The sequence below is a fragment of the Pogona vitticeps genome, chromosome 15 (assembly GCF_051106095.1).
Source record: "Pogona vitticeps strain Pit_001003342236 chromosome 15, PviZW2.1, whole genome shotgun sequence".
NCBI classification, from domain to species: domain Eukaryota; kingdom Metazoa; phylum Chordata; class Lepidosauria; order Squamata; family Agamidae; genus Pogona; species Pogona vitticeps.
Window position 1 is genome coordinate 14,242,994 of NC_135797.1, and position 16,199 is coordinate 14,259,192.

Consider the following 16,199-nt stretch of genomic DNA (forward strand, 5'->3'; position numbering starts at 1 on the left):
GTTGGGTTAAAAAAAAAGAGGCCCTACCGGGAAGGGGATGATGGGATTTGCAGCAAGGCCCAAACAGTGGCTTTGTTGGCTGGGAGGATTCCGGCGTTTAAGAGTCTCTTTCCCCCCCCTCTCATATGTCACCCTTATCGGGTGGGGGGATTCTGGGAGCTGCCCTCCCCAAGGCTGGTTGGGGGATTCTGGGGCTTGTAGTCCCCCCCCTTATTGTCCCTGCTGGATCGGGGATGCTGGGAGTTGTAGTAGTCCACAACCCCCCTCCCCCCTCCCCCCCTCCCCCCCTCCCCCCTCCCTTACCGGCACAGACGGGGGCGCGCACCGGGAACCCCAGCTGGCCCGGCAGGCGCGCCTCCAGTCACGTGTACCCGCCTCTCCTCCCCTCCGTGAACGCGCAAGCTCCGCCCCTTCTGTCACAGGCGACCAATCAGGAGCCCTCTTTATAAGCCTCCCACCTGCCAGGCCCACTTTCCTCCGAGCGGAAGAGGCGCGAGCGTCCCTTTAAGCGACGGAGAGAACCAGCCAATGGAAAGCGTCGGATGGCGGGCGGGGGCGGGTCCTGTTGCGTTTCGGAGAGAGACGGGCGCGGCTCGGAACCAGTAGGAGGGCAATAAGAGGCCGTGGGGGCGAGGCGGCCAATGAGGAGGCGCGTCCGCAACGGGTGGGCGGGGCGGGCCTCCTGAAGGCGCCAGGCTTGAAACGGGTGGGTGAGTGACGGGAGGGAGGCGGGGGGAGGGACGTGGGCGGGGCCTCGGAGGGGGTCTCCGGAGACAGCCAATGGGCACCCAGAGCGAAGTCCCGGAGGCCAATGGGGAGGAAGGGGCGGGGGCTCGTCGAGGAAGCGGAGGCGGAGCCTGGCCGGGCCGTCGGCGAGCGAACCATCCGGCGGTCCAGCGGGAGGAACGCCTGGCCGGAGACGGACGAGCCCCCGGCAAGCGGGGGGGGGGGGGGAGAGGGAATCGGCGGCGGCGGCGGCGGCGAGTCCCCGGACAGGTAGGGGTGTGTGTATGTGTGTGTCTGGGGGGGGGACGGCGACGCAGGGCTCAGGCGCGGAGACCCGTGACGTCACGCGGACTTTCCCCCCTTTCCTCCATGAGGTCCCTCGCCTTGCTTCGCCCGGTTAGCCCTTCCGGAGCCCCTCCTCCTCCTCCTCCTCTCCGGGGGGGGGCGAAGGCTGAGAAGAAAGAGCCGCCCGGACCCCCTCCCTCTCTCCCCTCCCATCTCAGGGAATGGGGTGCAGGCGAGCCCCCCCTTCCCTCCCCCCTGGAGGAGGAGGAGGAACCCCCCCTTCCCGTCTCTCGCCCCCCCTCCACCCTTTCCCCCCTCCCTTCCCGGGGACGCCGTCGTCGTGGGGGGAGGGGTGGGGACCCTCCTCTTCCTCCTCCTCCTCCTCCTCCTCCTCCAGGCGGCTCGTCCGAAAGCGTCTCCGAGACCGACAAGCGCGGAGGGGGAATCGCCGGCCAGGTTGCCCCCCTCCCGGGACCCTTTCCAAGCCGGAGCCCGGTGGGTGGGGGAGGGGAGGGGGAACGGCCACCCTCCTCTTCCTCCTCTTCCTCCTCCTTGGCCGGCCCTTCGGAGGTCATCCCTGCCTTCCTTCCTCCCCCCCGCCCCGGACTGGGCAGGCGCCCCTCCTGCCCCAGGAGGACCCCGAGGACCGTGTGAACCGACCCCCGCCCAGCCCCCCCCGAGTGGTCTTGAGCAGAGTCTCCGAGACACGTGTCAGGTGGAAGGAGGGAAGGGGGAGGATTTAACGGGGCTGAGCGCCTCCCTCCGGAGCTCTCCGCCGCGGAAGCGGGATTTGAACCCAGGCCTTGTCGGGGGGGTGTCGTCTCTGCCGCATCGTGCGGGTCTCCGGGGTCACCCGAGGGGAGCCTCTAATATCCCTCTCCTCCAACTTCTTCTGGGGGAGAAAAAAAACCAGAATCCCACCCTTTGCTCCCTTTCTGGGCGGCCTTCCCTCTCCACAAGGACCCTGTGAGGTGGGCCACCCTCCTCCGCGCAAGGCCTCCCACCGGGTTTTGCCCTCCTGGGGTGCCTTTCTTGAACCCAGATCATTTTTCTCTTTTGCAACATTCAGCTTCGGGGCATAAACCCACCCACTCTCCCCTTACGTCCTTACTCTCATGCAGCCAACCTTCCCCACACCCTAAAGGTTTTTATGCTATTTATCGACCCCTTCTCCTGCACCAAAGGCTTTTTGCTTGGCTAAAGGAAGGCTTTACCTTGATAAGACGTTGCATTTTTGCTGCAGTTTGAGCACAGTTGATTCCCCTGCAGGGTTTGGGCTTTTTTTTTCTCTCTCTCTCTCCCCCCCCCCCCATGCTCTGCCTCCCCCGAAAACGTTGCGCCCTTTCCTTGAAAAGGGAGATCGTTCTGCCCCTTGATCCTTACCGTTGTCCTTTGCTGCCTCTTCGCTAATTTGTACCACTTTGGTTTCCTCCAAATTCGGAAGGCGTGAAGAAATATCCCGAAGGGCGGGATGAAACAGGCAGATTTCCAATCACAGCCTTTGTTGCCAGTTAAATAATTCCCCCCCCCCAAAGATTTCAATCTTGGAAAGTCATTTAATTCTTTGATAGTTTTCTTTTTCTGCATTTGCTTTTAACTCCAAACTACGCAGTCCCTTTGGTTTGCCTGTTTGTTGCAAAGGTTGGAGGCGCAAGAGAAACCCTCCCCTGAGTGCGGGCGGTGTGTTTACCTTGCTCGTTGGGAAACAGGGCCCGTTTCTGCCTCCTTGGCCTCTCCTGCCAGGGCAGCCCCGGGTAAACTCACTCAGAAAGAGAGCTTCGGTTGCAATACGAACCGGGGGGGGGGTTTCAGCTTGTGGTTCCAGAGTTTTTCCCCGGTTTATGAATCTGGACTTGGTGGAGAGCCCCCCCCCCAGCCGGGGTCTTGGCTTTCCAGATGAAAGCAGGTCTGGACCCCCAGGTGGCTCCGTCGGTAAGGGGTCGCCGTCTTCAGGTACTGTATTTGAAAGGCTGTCAGGCGGAAGATGGAGAAGGCTTTCGCCCAGCAGCTCTGAAGGGGGAAGAGCCGAAAGGACTGGATTCAAATTGCAGCAGAGGAGACTTTCCCGAAACTTTACAAAGGAAGGTAGACCATCGTCCAGAGTAGAATGGACCCACCTGAGGCGATGGGGTCAGACTCTCTTCCTCTGGAAGTGTTTCAATTGATTTCTCCCCCCCCCCCTTTACAATTTTGCTCGGGCTTTCCTGTTTTTGAAGGGGTCAGACCTGATGGTCTTTGAGATCCCCAGACACCTGGACAGTTCTGGGCGGAGAGAGGCGATGTGCATGGAGCCAGGGTGTAGCTGGATTTAATAAAATGGGACTAGGGCTCAGGTGACACCCCCCCCCCCCCATGTTCACGTTCTCACTTGGCCACAAGACCCATTGTTAATCCTGGGCCACGCAGACATTCTCCGACCTACCTTACTGGATTGTCGTAAGAAGAACATGGGGAATGAGAAGAACTGCGTATGCAACCTTGAGCTGACTGGAGGAAAAATTATAGAAATACTGTACGCATTTTCCCCATTTATTACTAGAACTGGCTATTCGAGGGAGCCATGGAATATGCTATACATTTTTGAGTAATTTAAGAATATTTAGCATGGTCTCTTGCTCCATCTAGTGGCCATTTCTGGTAACTACATCTTGAAAATCTGTAGCTATTTCTAGGTTTTTTTCTTTTAATATTTTTATTTGGTATTTTCAGACCACAGAAAAGTGAAACTGTAGATACTGACCACACGGATATGGGGGTCCTACTGTAATGGTAATAGAATTATTGAATTCTGCCTCTCTTCTGAAGACAAACCTGGGTCAGTTACTTTGGCCCATCTATTTATTAATATCCTTAAATGGGCTAAAGATTAATTTTTAAAAAGGGACTTTTTCAGGAGTGGAAACAAGCCAGGGTCTTACAGGGTCCTTTAAGGATTCATAAGATTTGCCCGCCCTGAGCCCACAAGGAGTGGACTGCAGTGCATAAGAGACCACAGGAGATCAAACAAGTTAGCCTTCAAGGACGGGAGGTGGGTGTAGTAGAGGAATACACAGAGCGAGGTCAATGGCACAGGCCTGCTGGAAACGCAGGAGCATTCGTTGTTTTGATTAGTGATGCCAAAATAAGAGGGACACACCCAGAAATTGGAAACAGCGGCGGCGACAGCAGGGGGGGGTAGCTTGGCTGCTCTGTGAGAACTAAAGAAAATTCAGAATTGGCTTATAAGAAACCTCGTCTTGTTAGGAACCGTGGCAGTTCCCAAAAAATGTGGCAACTTGGGAGTTCTCCAGAAGGGTTTGTCAAAGCCGGTTGGTTTAATAATAATAATAATAATAATAATAATAATAATAATAATAATAATAATGATGATGATGATGATGATGATGATTATTATTATTATTATTATTATTATTATTATTATTATTATTATTATTATTATTATTATTATTATTATTATTATTATTATTATTCAGTGGTTATGGGAGGAAGAAGCACAGAAGTTTGAAAAGGTGGCTAGAGGTTTTATGAAAGGGTCTGCAGTTAATCTCGGCACCAAGACGGAAAATGGAAGCTTACGAGATTTTGCCACGATCCCTTAGGTTGGGTGATTCTGGCCGGCGACCTGATGGCCAGGCTGAGCTGGCAGGCTCTTTGCACAGACCCTTTGCACACTTGGCAAAGACCCCTCTCCCCCCCCCCCTTGCCCTTCTACCTTTTCTAAACCAAGCAAGGAGGTGTTCCAGTGTGTGCCTATACTGGTGGTGGTGGAAATCAGGGGGCATCCACCTGGCCTCTGTTCCATCAGGAACAGTTTGTCCAAATGCAGGAGAACCACCACTTCCTGGCCAACAGTTGGTGCAGCCAGATTTCCTGAAGTCTCTGCATGTAAGCCAGCCCAGCAGCCATTCCGTTAAAAAAAGGGTTTCTTCCTTTCCCAGCTTACAAGCTGCAGCTTGTAAGAAAAATGGTGCCTGCAGGGAGGGAAAAGAGAGATGAAACTGGCAAACGCCTCTTAGGGGTGCGCTGTAACTCTCTCTAAACCCAGGTGAGATGATGCATGCATTTTGACCCCTCTGCATCTGTGTCTAAATTGTTGCAGCGTTCAACAACTCAATTTCTGGATTTTTTTTTAAATTTAAAACTTGCATGTAAGGTTCTAGTCCTCATGGATGTTAAGTCTGAAAGCATGTGGGATGTGTCTGTGGAAGGCAGGGTGGGGCTAGTATTGGAGGGGAAGACAAAGGACACCCCTCCATGTGTGGCCAAGGACTACAGTTCCCATCAGTGAGTGGTGAGACATTATGGGAGGGGCAGTACAGCAACATCTGGATGGCTGCAGCCCCCCCCCCCCAAAGTCCTCTCACCTGATGTATGTGGCATGAGCAGTCCTTGAAAGTAACATTGTACAGGGGACATACCTGTTTGGAATCAGTTGTTTTTTAAAAAAGCAAGGAAATGGCTGTGAAGTTACATTTCTAAAGCAATGCACTAAGTAACCTTTTGTGGTTACCTTCAGAAGTTACTTTTAAAATACCTTTTAAGATTCTTTCCAAATTGAAATGAACTAACAGGAACAACTATATATATATATATTTTAATGACGAGGAAAGAGTGTGTCACACCCAGAGGTTGGAACGTTACTTTTATAAAAAGTTTCTGGACTCCGTGCATGACACGGTCCTTCCCCGAGGCTGCCTTCGCATGTCGCCTCCCCTCGGCCAGGGGCTCTGTTTTCTTTCTCTCTCAGAGAGTGCGTGTTTGTGTTCTTGGTTGGTAATCTCCTCGCCTGCTGGGAAGACGAGAGAACGGTGCCAAGGGCCTGGCTCAAGGAGATGCGTGCCAGTCTCTGCCTGGCACAGGAAGTCTCCGGCTCGGCCAGGTGCCACCCCCGAGGATTAAGGGGTGCCGCCTGGGGTCTGGGAGGGCCCCCCCCCGCTTGCTTGCTTAGTTGCTTGCTTGCATTCACGGCTTTGCTCCCTGCGTAAAAATCCCCAAGAGATTTTTGTGCAAGAGAGGCTCCCTGGAGGCCATTGGCGGGCCGGACTTTATTAAAAACAGAAGGCTGACCCGGATGGTGCTTGGATGTTACCCAGCAGGACTGTGCTTGGGGAGGGGGCTGGGAGGCGAATGTGCCCCCCCCCGGGATGTCCGTGTGGCCTTTTCCCACCGTGTCCTGTTCAGATTTCTCTTTTGGGCTGCTTGCCCAAATATAATATACTGTACACACTTTTTTTTCTCTCTGAAGGGACACTGAGGTTGAGTGTCTTGGATATTTGTGAGTTTTGGTTCTACTGTACTATAATGCCCAGTATCCCCCCCCAGGTGGCATGGCCCCATGCCCACTCTAACTACGGATTTCTGAGCCTCTTTCCCCCTCCTCTCCCCCCCCCCCCCGGAAAGGGAAATGTTCCAGCCTCTGATGTGAAATCTCCTTCTCTTCTTTCTTTCCTGCCTGCCACTTTCTTCATCTGATTGTAGGCTCCTTGGGGCAGGGATCTCTCTCTCTCTCTCTCGCTTTGTGTTCTTCCTTAAAGGGCTGTCTCTATGCCAAGGGAGGCCCGGAAACGCGAAGCCAGTGCCAGGGGCACTTCTTTTCCCCTCCCTCCCTCCCCCTCCCTGCCTACAGGATAGCCAGCTGCGTCTTGGCATTCCAAACCGGCGTCGGCCACGGTGAGGCCAGCCCTGGTATGCGCTCTTTTCTTTCCCTGTCCCTTCTTCCCACATGCTTGCAAAGAATTCCCCTCTTGTTTTACACCCCCCCCCTTCCCGTTTGAAACCTTGCTGTCAGTGGGCTTTTGTGCAGCTTTTCTGGCCTGGGGGTGTGTGTGTGTGGGCAGGCGGGGGGCGGGGGGCGGAGAGGGATCTCATGCGCTTGGATGGCTCCTTGACGGTGTGCCAGGCTGTGGCGCTTCCTTGCCTCGAGTCCGGACAGGTTTGAGGGGGCCCTCTCGGGAGGCTTCTGGAGACAGAGGAGGCAGTGTGCGATTGTGTGCGTTTCGCAGCCGCCGCCGCCCCCCCCCCAGACACCAGCAGGGCAGGCTCAGCGGCAGGCCGGCCCCTCCCTTCAAACTCTGGCTCTGCCCCAGTAACAAAAAAAAACACAACAGCCTCTTGTGCCAACCCTTCCTGTCTTCTTCTCCAGAGGGTGTGCGTGTGAACTTGTGGGTTCATGCCCTGTTTTCAAATCCCAGGATGAAGCGGGATCCTTGTGACTTCTGGGAACCCGCCCGGTGGACTCGCTCTCCTCCCATCATCATAGGTTTCTGCTCATGCTCTGTTGGCGCCCTTGGGGGGGGGCTTTTGCAATCCGGGCTCCGTGGATTAAAAAGAGGGTGATTTCTCCAGGTTTGGGTTCCTAAGCGGTGCCTTTTAAATGGGACTGGACCGTCCTTCCAGAAACGGCCCCCTTGTGTCCCTAAATGCTCCCCCCCCCCGGAAGGAAGGAGGGAGGGTCCCTCTGGCCTGGGAGGAAAAAGTTCACCCGTCACCGCCCCGTCAAACGGGCCTGTGCAGGGCCCGGGCTTCGTTCGTGGTGAGGGTGGGGGTGTTACGTACAGCGGGGGAGGGCAGTACCGACTCCCCAAGCCCCCCCCCGGCAGGGGGGACGCTTGGGTCGCCCAAGGGTCTTGAGGCCCTTGAAAGAACCATCCCGCCGGCTTCTTCAGCCCAGTTCCAAACCACCAAGAAAGTCTCCAGGGCGACCTTGGCTAGCTGCGCACTCTGCTGAGTCTGGCCCGCCTTGCAGGGCTGTTGTGGATGAGGGGGAGGAAGGGAGGGAGGGACTGGCGTGCCAACCCGTCGGCTTGTCTACGGCCCAATTAGACCTGGGCGGTTTCTTTCTATCCAGATGTTTTCTAAGGGGCTTTTCCTCCTGGGGAGGGCCGGGTCCTGCTGCTCCCGAAGCCTCGCCTGTGGCTTTAAGGGGCCGGATCCCTTCCTCTGGACCAGCTGGGGCCACTGAGGGCCTCGTCAGGCCCCTGCCTCTCTGCACAGGTGAGGCTCCTGCAGGAAGGAGGAGGAGGAGGGGGAGGAGGAAGAGGTCCTGGGTTTGGGGTCCCGGAGGAAGCCATTCAGCAAGCAAGCAAGCGTGATTCTCCTCCTTCGCTGGGCTGGTGGAGAGGCCCACCGGTTTGTGCAGGTGGGATTTCCCCCCCCCCCCGTTTCTCTCTCCTGGCACCCGTGCCCAAACGTCCGGGCAGGGCAGACCTTTGTGCCTTGGGCGGAGAGGCCAGGGGCCTGGGTGCGCTTCCACGCCCGCCCGCCCGCCCGCCCGCCCGTGCCTGGTTCTGGTTCTGGCTCGGCTCTGATTTCACGGTGGAGGTTCAGCCCCTTTTCCTGTGCTGGAGATTTATTTACACACAAAAAGAAATGTTTTTTTTCTGCATCAAACCGTCTGAAGGTGGTTCTGCCCTTGATTAGCTTCTGTGCTTGTTTGTATTCTTCGTTTTTAATAGCTTGGTGCTCTTGTTTGCTTTGTGCTTAAGACCTCCTGAAAGGGCTCATTTGTTTCCGAACTCGCCCGGCTGGAGAGAAGCAACGATGAAATCTGTTTTGTTAAGTAATGGACTGGTGTTTCTCTCTCTCTGTGTGTGTGTCTTTTTTTTTCATTGCTTCTGCTCTCTCTCTCTCTCTCTCTCTCTCTCTCTCTCTCTCTCTCTCTCTCTGTTTTAAGACTCCCCTAAAGGCTAAATCATTCTGGAGGACACCCTCACTGAAGAAGTGGCATTTGTTCGTTCTGCCGTTGGGCAGCCCGTCTTTGTTTGCAGAGTTCCCATGATTTTAATGGTTGTGAGTGACTTTGGGTCCCCTTCGGGGGGAGAAAGGAGGCCTATAAAATAAATAAAGCCAAATAATATGAAGTGGATGCTGATGTAGGTTCAGTGGTTCTGTTTTTGACTGGAGGAACTGTTAGGCTGGTGAGAGGAGAGGGCAGCAAGGTGTGGGTCCAGCAGGCTTTGCTAGACTACAAATCCCATGATCCCCCACCACAAGTGATGCTGGCTGGGGCTGAAGGTGGGTTTCAGTCTACCGTGTCCATCCGTCAAGAGGTCAGTGCCTGAACCTGGATGTGGGACCTTCTTCCTAACACAAACCGGCGGCCTTGGGCTCCTCTAAGGGGAAAGACAGGGCAAAAATGTTCTAAATAAACAAACAAACTGGGGGGGGGGGCCTCTGGCAGCCCCTTCCCACTCTAGCTGCTGCCAATTCTGGTGAGTGTGTGTGTGTGTCTATCTCCCCTCCTAAGACTTACCACACCTGGCGTTCTTTCTCACTTCCAGAACGAGGCCAGATCAGGCGTGTTCCCGGGCCGTTGTGGGAGAGACCCGGCTCCCTGCCGGACTGCAGGTGGGGCCCCTTTGGGTGCTGTTCCTTTGGCCGAGGGCCGGCCCGCCTCTTTGGGGATGGGGGATCGGCCTCCTGGCGGGCCTGTTTGGGGAAGCACAGAGACTTCTTCCCCCCCCCCCCCAGCCCCAGAGGAGCAGAGCAAGGGGGTGGCCGTCCTGGTGTGGCTCCTGCAATAACCTCTGCCCTGTCTTCTCTGCACAGGACGGCGGCCTTTGCTTCTTTGAACCTTGAAGACCGTGCGGAGCAGCGGCAGTCCGGCCGTTGGAGCAAATGCGCTGAAGGAGGAGGAGGAGGATCATGGCCTCAAAGGTAGGAGCCTGGTTGTGATTTCGTTCCCCCCCCCCCCTTTCTCTTTCTCTCTCCCGTGTACACATAGACATGGGGCAAGGCGGGGAGGGACCCCATAGTGATCCCCTCCGGAGGCTCTGCGGGGGGAGCTCAATAGGGGCCAGGACGAGGTTCCTGCCTCTTTGGTTGCCCTCCAAAAAAAGTAGATTTTTTTCCTCCTGCCTTAAGGTCGGTAGATCTGCTGCCGTTGTTCTGTGTGACCCCATGAAGGAGGCCGCCTCCAGCCTGCCCTCTCCTTCATGGCCCTGCTCCGGCAACGCTTACGAAGGCTCCAGGTTTTAAAGCTGGGCTGGTCGTAGGAATCGGGTCATGGAGGAAGGACAGCGGGAAGGAAAGGATGGACATCTCTTGTTATTCTGCTTTTCATGCTGCCCTTTGGGAGTCTAATCCTGGGTGGGTGGGAATTGAACTGGGCACCTTTTTGGGGCAGCTGGCAGAGCTCCTTGTGCCCGAAACCTTGATGGTTCTCTGCCCGTGGGCCATTTTCTCTCATCCGGGCTCCGGCGCAGTCTCTGTGGTGGCTCGTGATGTGGTCATTTGGGGCTTTAATGTTCCAGCTTGTCACACACGTGGATGATGCTTAAGGGTTAACCGTTGGGGCTCTTGAAATGTCCCCTTTCCTAATCTCATCCCGCCAGCTAGAAAACATTTCTTGTCTTCGGTTTCCTTCTGCTCTTCAAACATCTCTTTTAGAGGAAAAAAGAGGCTAAGTTAGTTCTGGAACCGTACATATTCACAAGGGTTAACTTTTCTCCTGCTGGTGTTTTTATATTATAAAGAGAGATTATCTTCCCCCATCCAATTTCTCTTTGGAGGTTTATAAATATTTCTGTTTTTTAGCATAAGTTGCAACTCCTTTGGTCTCCGATTTGATCAGAGGCTAGACGTCTCGTTCCCAAATTCTCGTAATGCATTAAACATTCACGGCCTTCCGTTTAGTTCTGCTTTTTGCATCATCAAAACCTCAGCGTCCCCTCCCCCCCCCCGTTCCTGGAAAATTCTCCTCTCTTCTTCTTTTTGATCATTGGCATTTTACTAATTTGTACGCTAACGGTGCCGCGAGCAGATTTTGATTCTACAAGGGGAAAGGGTGCTGCTCGGCAAGTCCCCCAGGCTGACAGATGGTGATGCAAATGCGTGGCGGTTCACAAGAGGGGACTTTGTGTGTGTGTTTGTGTGTTTGTGTGTAGATGAATTTTTAGGCTGGGGATTTCTCAGCCCGTGCGGGGCAAAATGTCTCTAGGCGAGACGGACGGATACTCCCGGGCGACAGCTGACCGTCTCGTGTGTCTCAGAGAAGGGAACTCTTTAATAATCGCCCGGCTGCCTAGATTTGCAGAGGCGGCTGGAAATCTGAGCGGGTGCCTGGCGAACTGCCCCCCCCTCTCCTGGAGTGGGATTCCCTGGGCTTGCTAAGTGGCAGATAGCCCAGACCTGTGGGCATGGAGGGGAGGGTTCCTTTTCCCCAGAGGGGCCGAGGGGCGGCTCCGCCGTCTTCCCCTCTTCCTGGCGGGTGAGACGGGCCGGCCTCGCGGGAACCAGGCTGCTGTGCTGGGTGTTCGTGGATTCCCCTCGGAGTGACCCGGCGGTTGGCAGGGGGTCCCTGCGCTTGTCTGCTTCTCGCTTGCCTTTGGGAGCGCTCCCTCGTAGTTTGGGGAGGCAAGGTTGGTTGAAGTGTTAAGGACGGACTCAAAGGGTGTGGAGGATGGGTTTTGTGGCCCGGGTGGCCGAGGCCTGGGGAGTCGTCTCTGGGAAGCTGGTTGGGGAACGGTGGCTGCCTGGCATTGTCATGGGGGTGGTGGGGTCACACTCTGGCTCCTGTTTCCCCTCTGCTGTGCCAGGCAAAATCCATCATGCAAATAAAGGGTATGAAAATCATGGCCTGCTGCCTCGCTGGCAAGGCGGGTGGTCTGCCAACCCCCAAACGTTGAAGGGCAGGACTACACACCCCATACACCCCAAAACCTCCCCAGCCCCCCCTGCTGCTGCCCTCTTGTGGCCTCTGAGGCCAATAGCCACTGTCTGCCAGAGGGTCGGCCACCTGCCGCTGTCCAGGGGAGGGCTTGAGGGACTATGCCCCCCCCACCCGCCCCAGCGTGGGCTCTTGCTGGTCCAGGCGTCTTCCTCACCTCCCTGCTGTGCCAAACCTTCCCCGGTGGGGTGGGGGGGGGAGGAAGGATCTCGTTTCAGCCTCCTATCGGGTGAGCGATCCTCCTTGGCCTGCATTTAGCCATCTGGGAATCTTGGCCCGGAGCGGCTCTCCCGATCAGGTTTTGGGCCGTGGGCGATTTTTAAAACCCCGGCGGCCAAAGGTCAGGGTTTAACTCTTTGCCTCACGAGTGGGAGGAAGAGAGACGAAGAAGCAGGACGGTCTAAGGAGGGTCCGAATGGATGGAGGAAGGCAGAGGGGGGGTCCCTTTGCGGGCTGGCGGGCTGCTCTGAGGACACCCCTATAAACCTCCTAGGAGGGGCTGAAGAGTTGGGGGGCCCAAACGCCCCTTAAGGTGTCTCATTGGGGCGCAGGGGGAGAGAACTCTGGAGGTGTTATCTAAGCACAGCTGGTTTGAACCTCCTCTTTCTCCCACCATTCCTGCCCTGGAAGGGATCAAACGCCTGGCCTGCCTTGGCGCCCTGTGAGGGCCCCCTCCCGGCTGCTTTTCCTGGGCAGGGGTGCCTCCAGAGGTTTGACTCGCCAGCTGGGGGGGCTCTTAGCTTCAACCCCCCCCTTACACACTGGTCTTGGTTTGCAGGAGGTGAGGGACACCCCCCCACACACACCCCCCTCCTGTTTTTAAAGCCATAGGGAGGATGACTTTGAAGGCTAGGCTGCTGTGGTGCTTCTAGACTGTCACTCCCATCATCCCCCACTTTTGGCCAGGCTGGCTGGGGCTGATGGGGCGCGTAGTCCCTCAGCCCCCCCCCCCCCACGGACAGCTGCAAGTCCAGACAGTGGCTATTTGTCTCAGAGGCCACAAGAGGGCAGCAGAGGCCACACCAAAGCGGCTTCTTCTTCTAGCAGGGGAAAAAGAGGTGGGCTGTGTGTGTGTGTGTGTGTGTGTGTGTGTGTGTGTGTGTGTGTGTGTGTGTGTGTGTGTGTGTGTGTGTGTGTGTGTGTGTGTTTCTAGATGTGAACGCAGAGGGTTCACTCATCCCCAAAATGAAATAGACCCATAGGAAGTGGCCAGGTTGTCTCGAATTGCCCTTTCATGCTGTGTGGCCAGCCCTTTTGGGGGAGTTGAGGGGGGGGGAGGAAGCCTCTCACCCCCCCCCCTTTCCAAGCTTGGCCAAAGTCTTCTTGGCTAGAAAGAGGGTTGGCTTCTCCATCGAGCCAAGAGGGGCTCAAGGTTGCCTTTCCCGGCGGGCAGAAAAGGCCGTTGTTCCTGCAGCCTCTCCGTCCATCCCACCTCGTCTCGCGTCTTCCTCTTTTCCTGCCGCCTCCCGCCTTTTCCCAGCATGACGGAGGCCCTTTCCCGAGAGGATCTTGCTTTCTCCTGAGGTGCCCGAATCGGCCGCTGTCCAGCATCCCCGACTGAAGGTCGTTCCGCCTGTCTTGGAAAAACGTCCCTTCCAACTTCCCTTTGAACGAACCAGCTCTTCCTCGGAGGTCAAGCTCCTCCCAACGTTTGGCGGGAATCCATCTCGTCTTCCTCGTGGGCCTGAGGGGGGGGGGATGAAGGGCGGTGGGGAGGAGGGGGTCTCACCACCTTTCTGTCTGGGTGGGGTGGGTGTTACCTGTTCTTACCTCCCGCACAGAAAAGCACCCAAGAAAGGTGAAAATGGATCCGGGCCCTCCGTTTCACTCAGTGGGCATTGAGCAGCCGGGGTAGGCTTTGAGAGGCTTAGAGCGGGGGGGGGGGGTCTCTTTCTCTTGTCCTCTTGCTCTCCTTGGAGGCCTGTTGGGTGGGGTGCTCCTTCTCTCCCCCCCCCCCCCGCCTTGGTGGTTCTTTGCTCAGCTGGCCAAAGACTTTCTAATTCCCGCCGGCCTTCTCTAATGCAGGTTTCCCCAAGGAATGCGCTTTGCCTGGCCGCCTGCCTTACGGGCTTTATCACAATTGTGCTTTCCAATTGCTTTTAAATTAAGCGTGCTTTTAAGTGATAATTTGTTTAATGGTGTGTTACCATTAGAGCCGCTTGCCTCTTTTCGCGGCTACCTGTTTTTCATCTCCTGGGGAGCTGCCTCCCGTCCCTGGGCTGCAAGGAAGGCAGGAGACGATGCACCGAAATTAATAAACACCTTCTCTCTCTACTACGACTAGAATAAAACCTCCAGGTTCCAGGGCAGTGTATCAGAGGACATTTTGATCTGGGGGGGCAGGGTGTGGAAGTCAGGCATTGGAAGTAATGTTGTTACCTGTGTGACTAGGTCTTTTAGGGAGGTGTAATAGTTACGGATGAAAAACAGTGTCACACCCTGGAACTAAGTTCCTTTCCTGCTGTAGCGCCAGGGGTGTTATTCTAGTTACTCTCAGAACTTTTTTACAAGACCTTTTTGAAAGGTGTTTTGATGGGTTTTAGTTTCTAGTTTTATGTTATCCTGCATGTTAAAAACAGCAACGGAAAGCAAAGGAGCAGCAGAGAAAGTAATTTAATGTGTTACTTCTGTGAATAAAGACTCGGAGTGGGCGGCTTCTCATGCGCTGTCATCCAGTAACACAAATAAATAACTTTTTTTAAAGGCGTCTTCATTCTCTAGCTCTGCGTTTTTGGACGTGGCGCCTGTTCTGAGGTTTTTGTGTTGATGTTTTGTTTGCTCTGAGGACGTTTTTATTGTGAAGGCCCGGGACGTTTTGCATGGCTGGAGGGGCGGACATTTTTTTGTGAATGGGGCCAGGTTGCACCCGGTCCCTCTTTTGACCTTTGACCTGGGGAGCTCCAGAAGCTCTGTCCGCCTGTCCAGCAAGTTCTGTTCCTCCGGCCGGCCGGCCCCTTCCCCAGGCGCCCCCCCCCCCAAGGCGGATACTCCGGCTGGCTGGGCTCCTCTTTCCCTGGGATTTCCCCCGAGGGAGGCGAGTGGAACAACGTGCCAGGCTGGAAATGTGATCAAACCAGTTGCGTTCCTTTAGCCGGGTCGGCCGGTGCAGCGGGGGGGGGGGCTGTGAGGGTGGGGGACGGCGTTCAAGCCCTGTCACTTGAGCCGGGCCTTTGCTGCAGAGAAGGGGCTAAGCTGGGCTGCCAGGCAGAGATTCCTCTTAAGGTAAGCCCACCTCCCCAACGGTGGTTGCTTTGGCCAGCCGCCCCCCCCTTCCAAAAGGTTGTGGGTGCCTGTCCTCCTTCTCCTCTCTCGGTGGAATAGGGGACTTCCGCGGGGGGGGAAGGGGGAGTGAGGAAGACTTTGGACCTCCGGGAAGCTTTTGCAGAAGGCACGGGCCTCCTTTCCAGGCCGACAACGTCTCTGTGTGCGTGTTGGTGCCGGGAGGGGGGGGGGTGAGTGAAATCAATCTCTCTCTCCCCCCCCCCCCATGTTCTCTTTGGCTGAAGGCTGGGGTCTCCTGGGAGGGAGGGAGGGAAGGGCGTGAGGCTGAACAGGCTGCGGAAAGAGAGCTTCCCCTCCTCCTTGGCTTCCCCAAGACCTGAGGTGGCACAAAATAATCCATGGGGGAAAGTCTCTGAGCCACGTGCAGAGTGCTTCTCTGTACAGGCCCTTTTGCTCAGAGTTAGCAGCATTTTCTGCATCGACACCCAGACTCTCTCTCTCTCTCATATTTTTGCAACCGGCTCTCCTTGCTGCTGGCCTGCGTGTCTCCATCTCAGGGGTGTGACGTTTGCAGGCGGGTGCGGGGGGGGGGAGCCGACTCCTGAGTCAACAGCCCCGTCACGGTTTGGCCACTGTTTGCAAATATTTGCCTGCCCGAGGGCTCCCCACAGCCTTGGACCCCTCGCAAGCGGGCGGGCGGGCGGGCGGGCGGTGGCGAAATGCCGCCCTGCTTAATTTGTAACCGGCTCCTGCTGGGCAAAGATGGCTCCATGGATAATTAACCACGGAGGTCATCAAAAAGGAAGATCCAACCCTGGGGAAGGCCGGGTGGGGGGGGGAGGAGATAAAAGTGCCGCCTTGGTGTTTGGAAAGGACAGAAACCAACAGCATCTCTTGATGTTTGGAAGAGTGAAATTCCTCGTTTAGGAGGAAAGACAGAGAGAGAGAGAGAGAGAGAGAGAGAGAGAGAGAGAGAGTCGCCAAGCCAAGCCAAGCCAAGCTGGTGGAAGGAAGGAAGGAAGGAAGGAAGGAAGGAAGGAAGGAAGGAAGGAAGGAAGGAAGGAAGGAAGGAAGGAAGGAAGGAAGGAAGGAAGGAAGGAAGGAAGGAAGGAAGGAAGGAAGGAAGGAAGGAAGGAAGGAAGGAAGGAAGGAAGGAAGGAAGGAAGGAAGGAAGGAAGGAAGGAAGGAAGGAAGGAAGAAGGAAGGAAGGAAGGAAGGAAGGAAGGAAGGAAGGAAGGAAGGAAGGAAGGAAGGAAGGAAGGAAGGAAGGAAGGAAGGAAGGAAGGAAGGAAGGAAGGGA

The 16,199-nt window shown here is 55.8% G+C and overlaps 1 protein-coding gene across 4 annotated transcripts in view; it reads left to right on the forward strand.

Moving 5' to 3' along the window:
* The first annotated feature begins 885 nt into the window (after positions 1–885).
* The window catches only part of PC (pyruvate carboxylase), a 105,623-nt gene continuing 90,309 nt past the window's right edge, over positions 886–16,199 (forward strand). The window contains exons 1-2 of one of the 4 annotated variants that reach the window (XM_072984000.2): positions 886–996; positions 9,559–9,666. In XM_072984000.2, the coding sequence (XP_072840101.2) occupies positions 9,655–9,666 (12 nt within the window). In that variant the 5' untranslated portion in view covers positions 886–996; positions 9,559–9,654. Of the gene's footprint in view, positions 997–8,130; positions 8,150–9,290; positions 9,358–9,558; positions 9,667–14,589; positions 14,900–16,199 lie in introns of those variants that run through there. The other 3 variants (XM_072984002.2, XM_078382145.1, XM_072984005.2) reach the window with 3 other exon arrangements.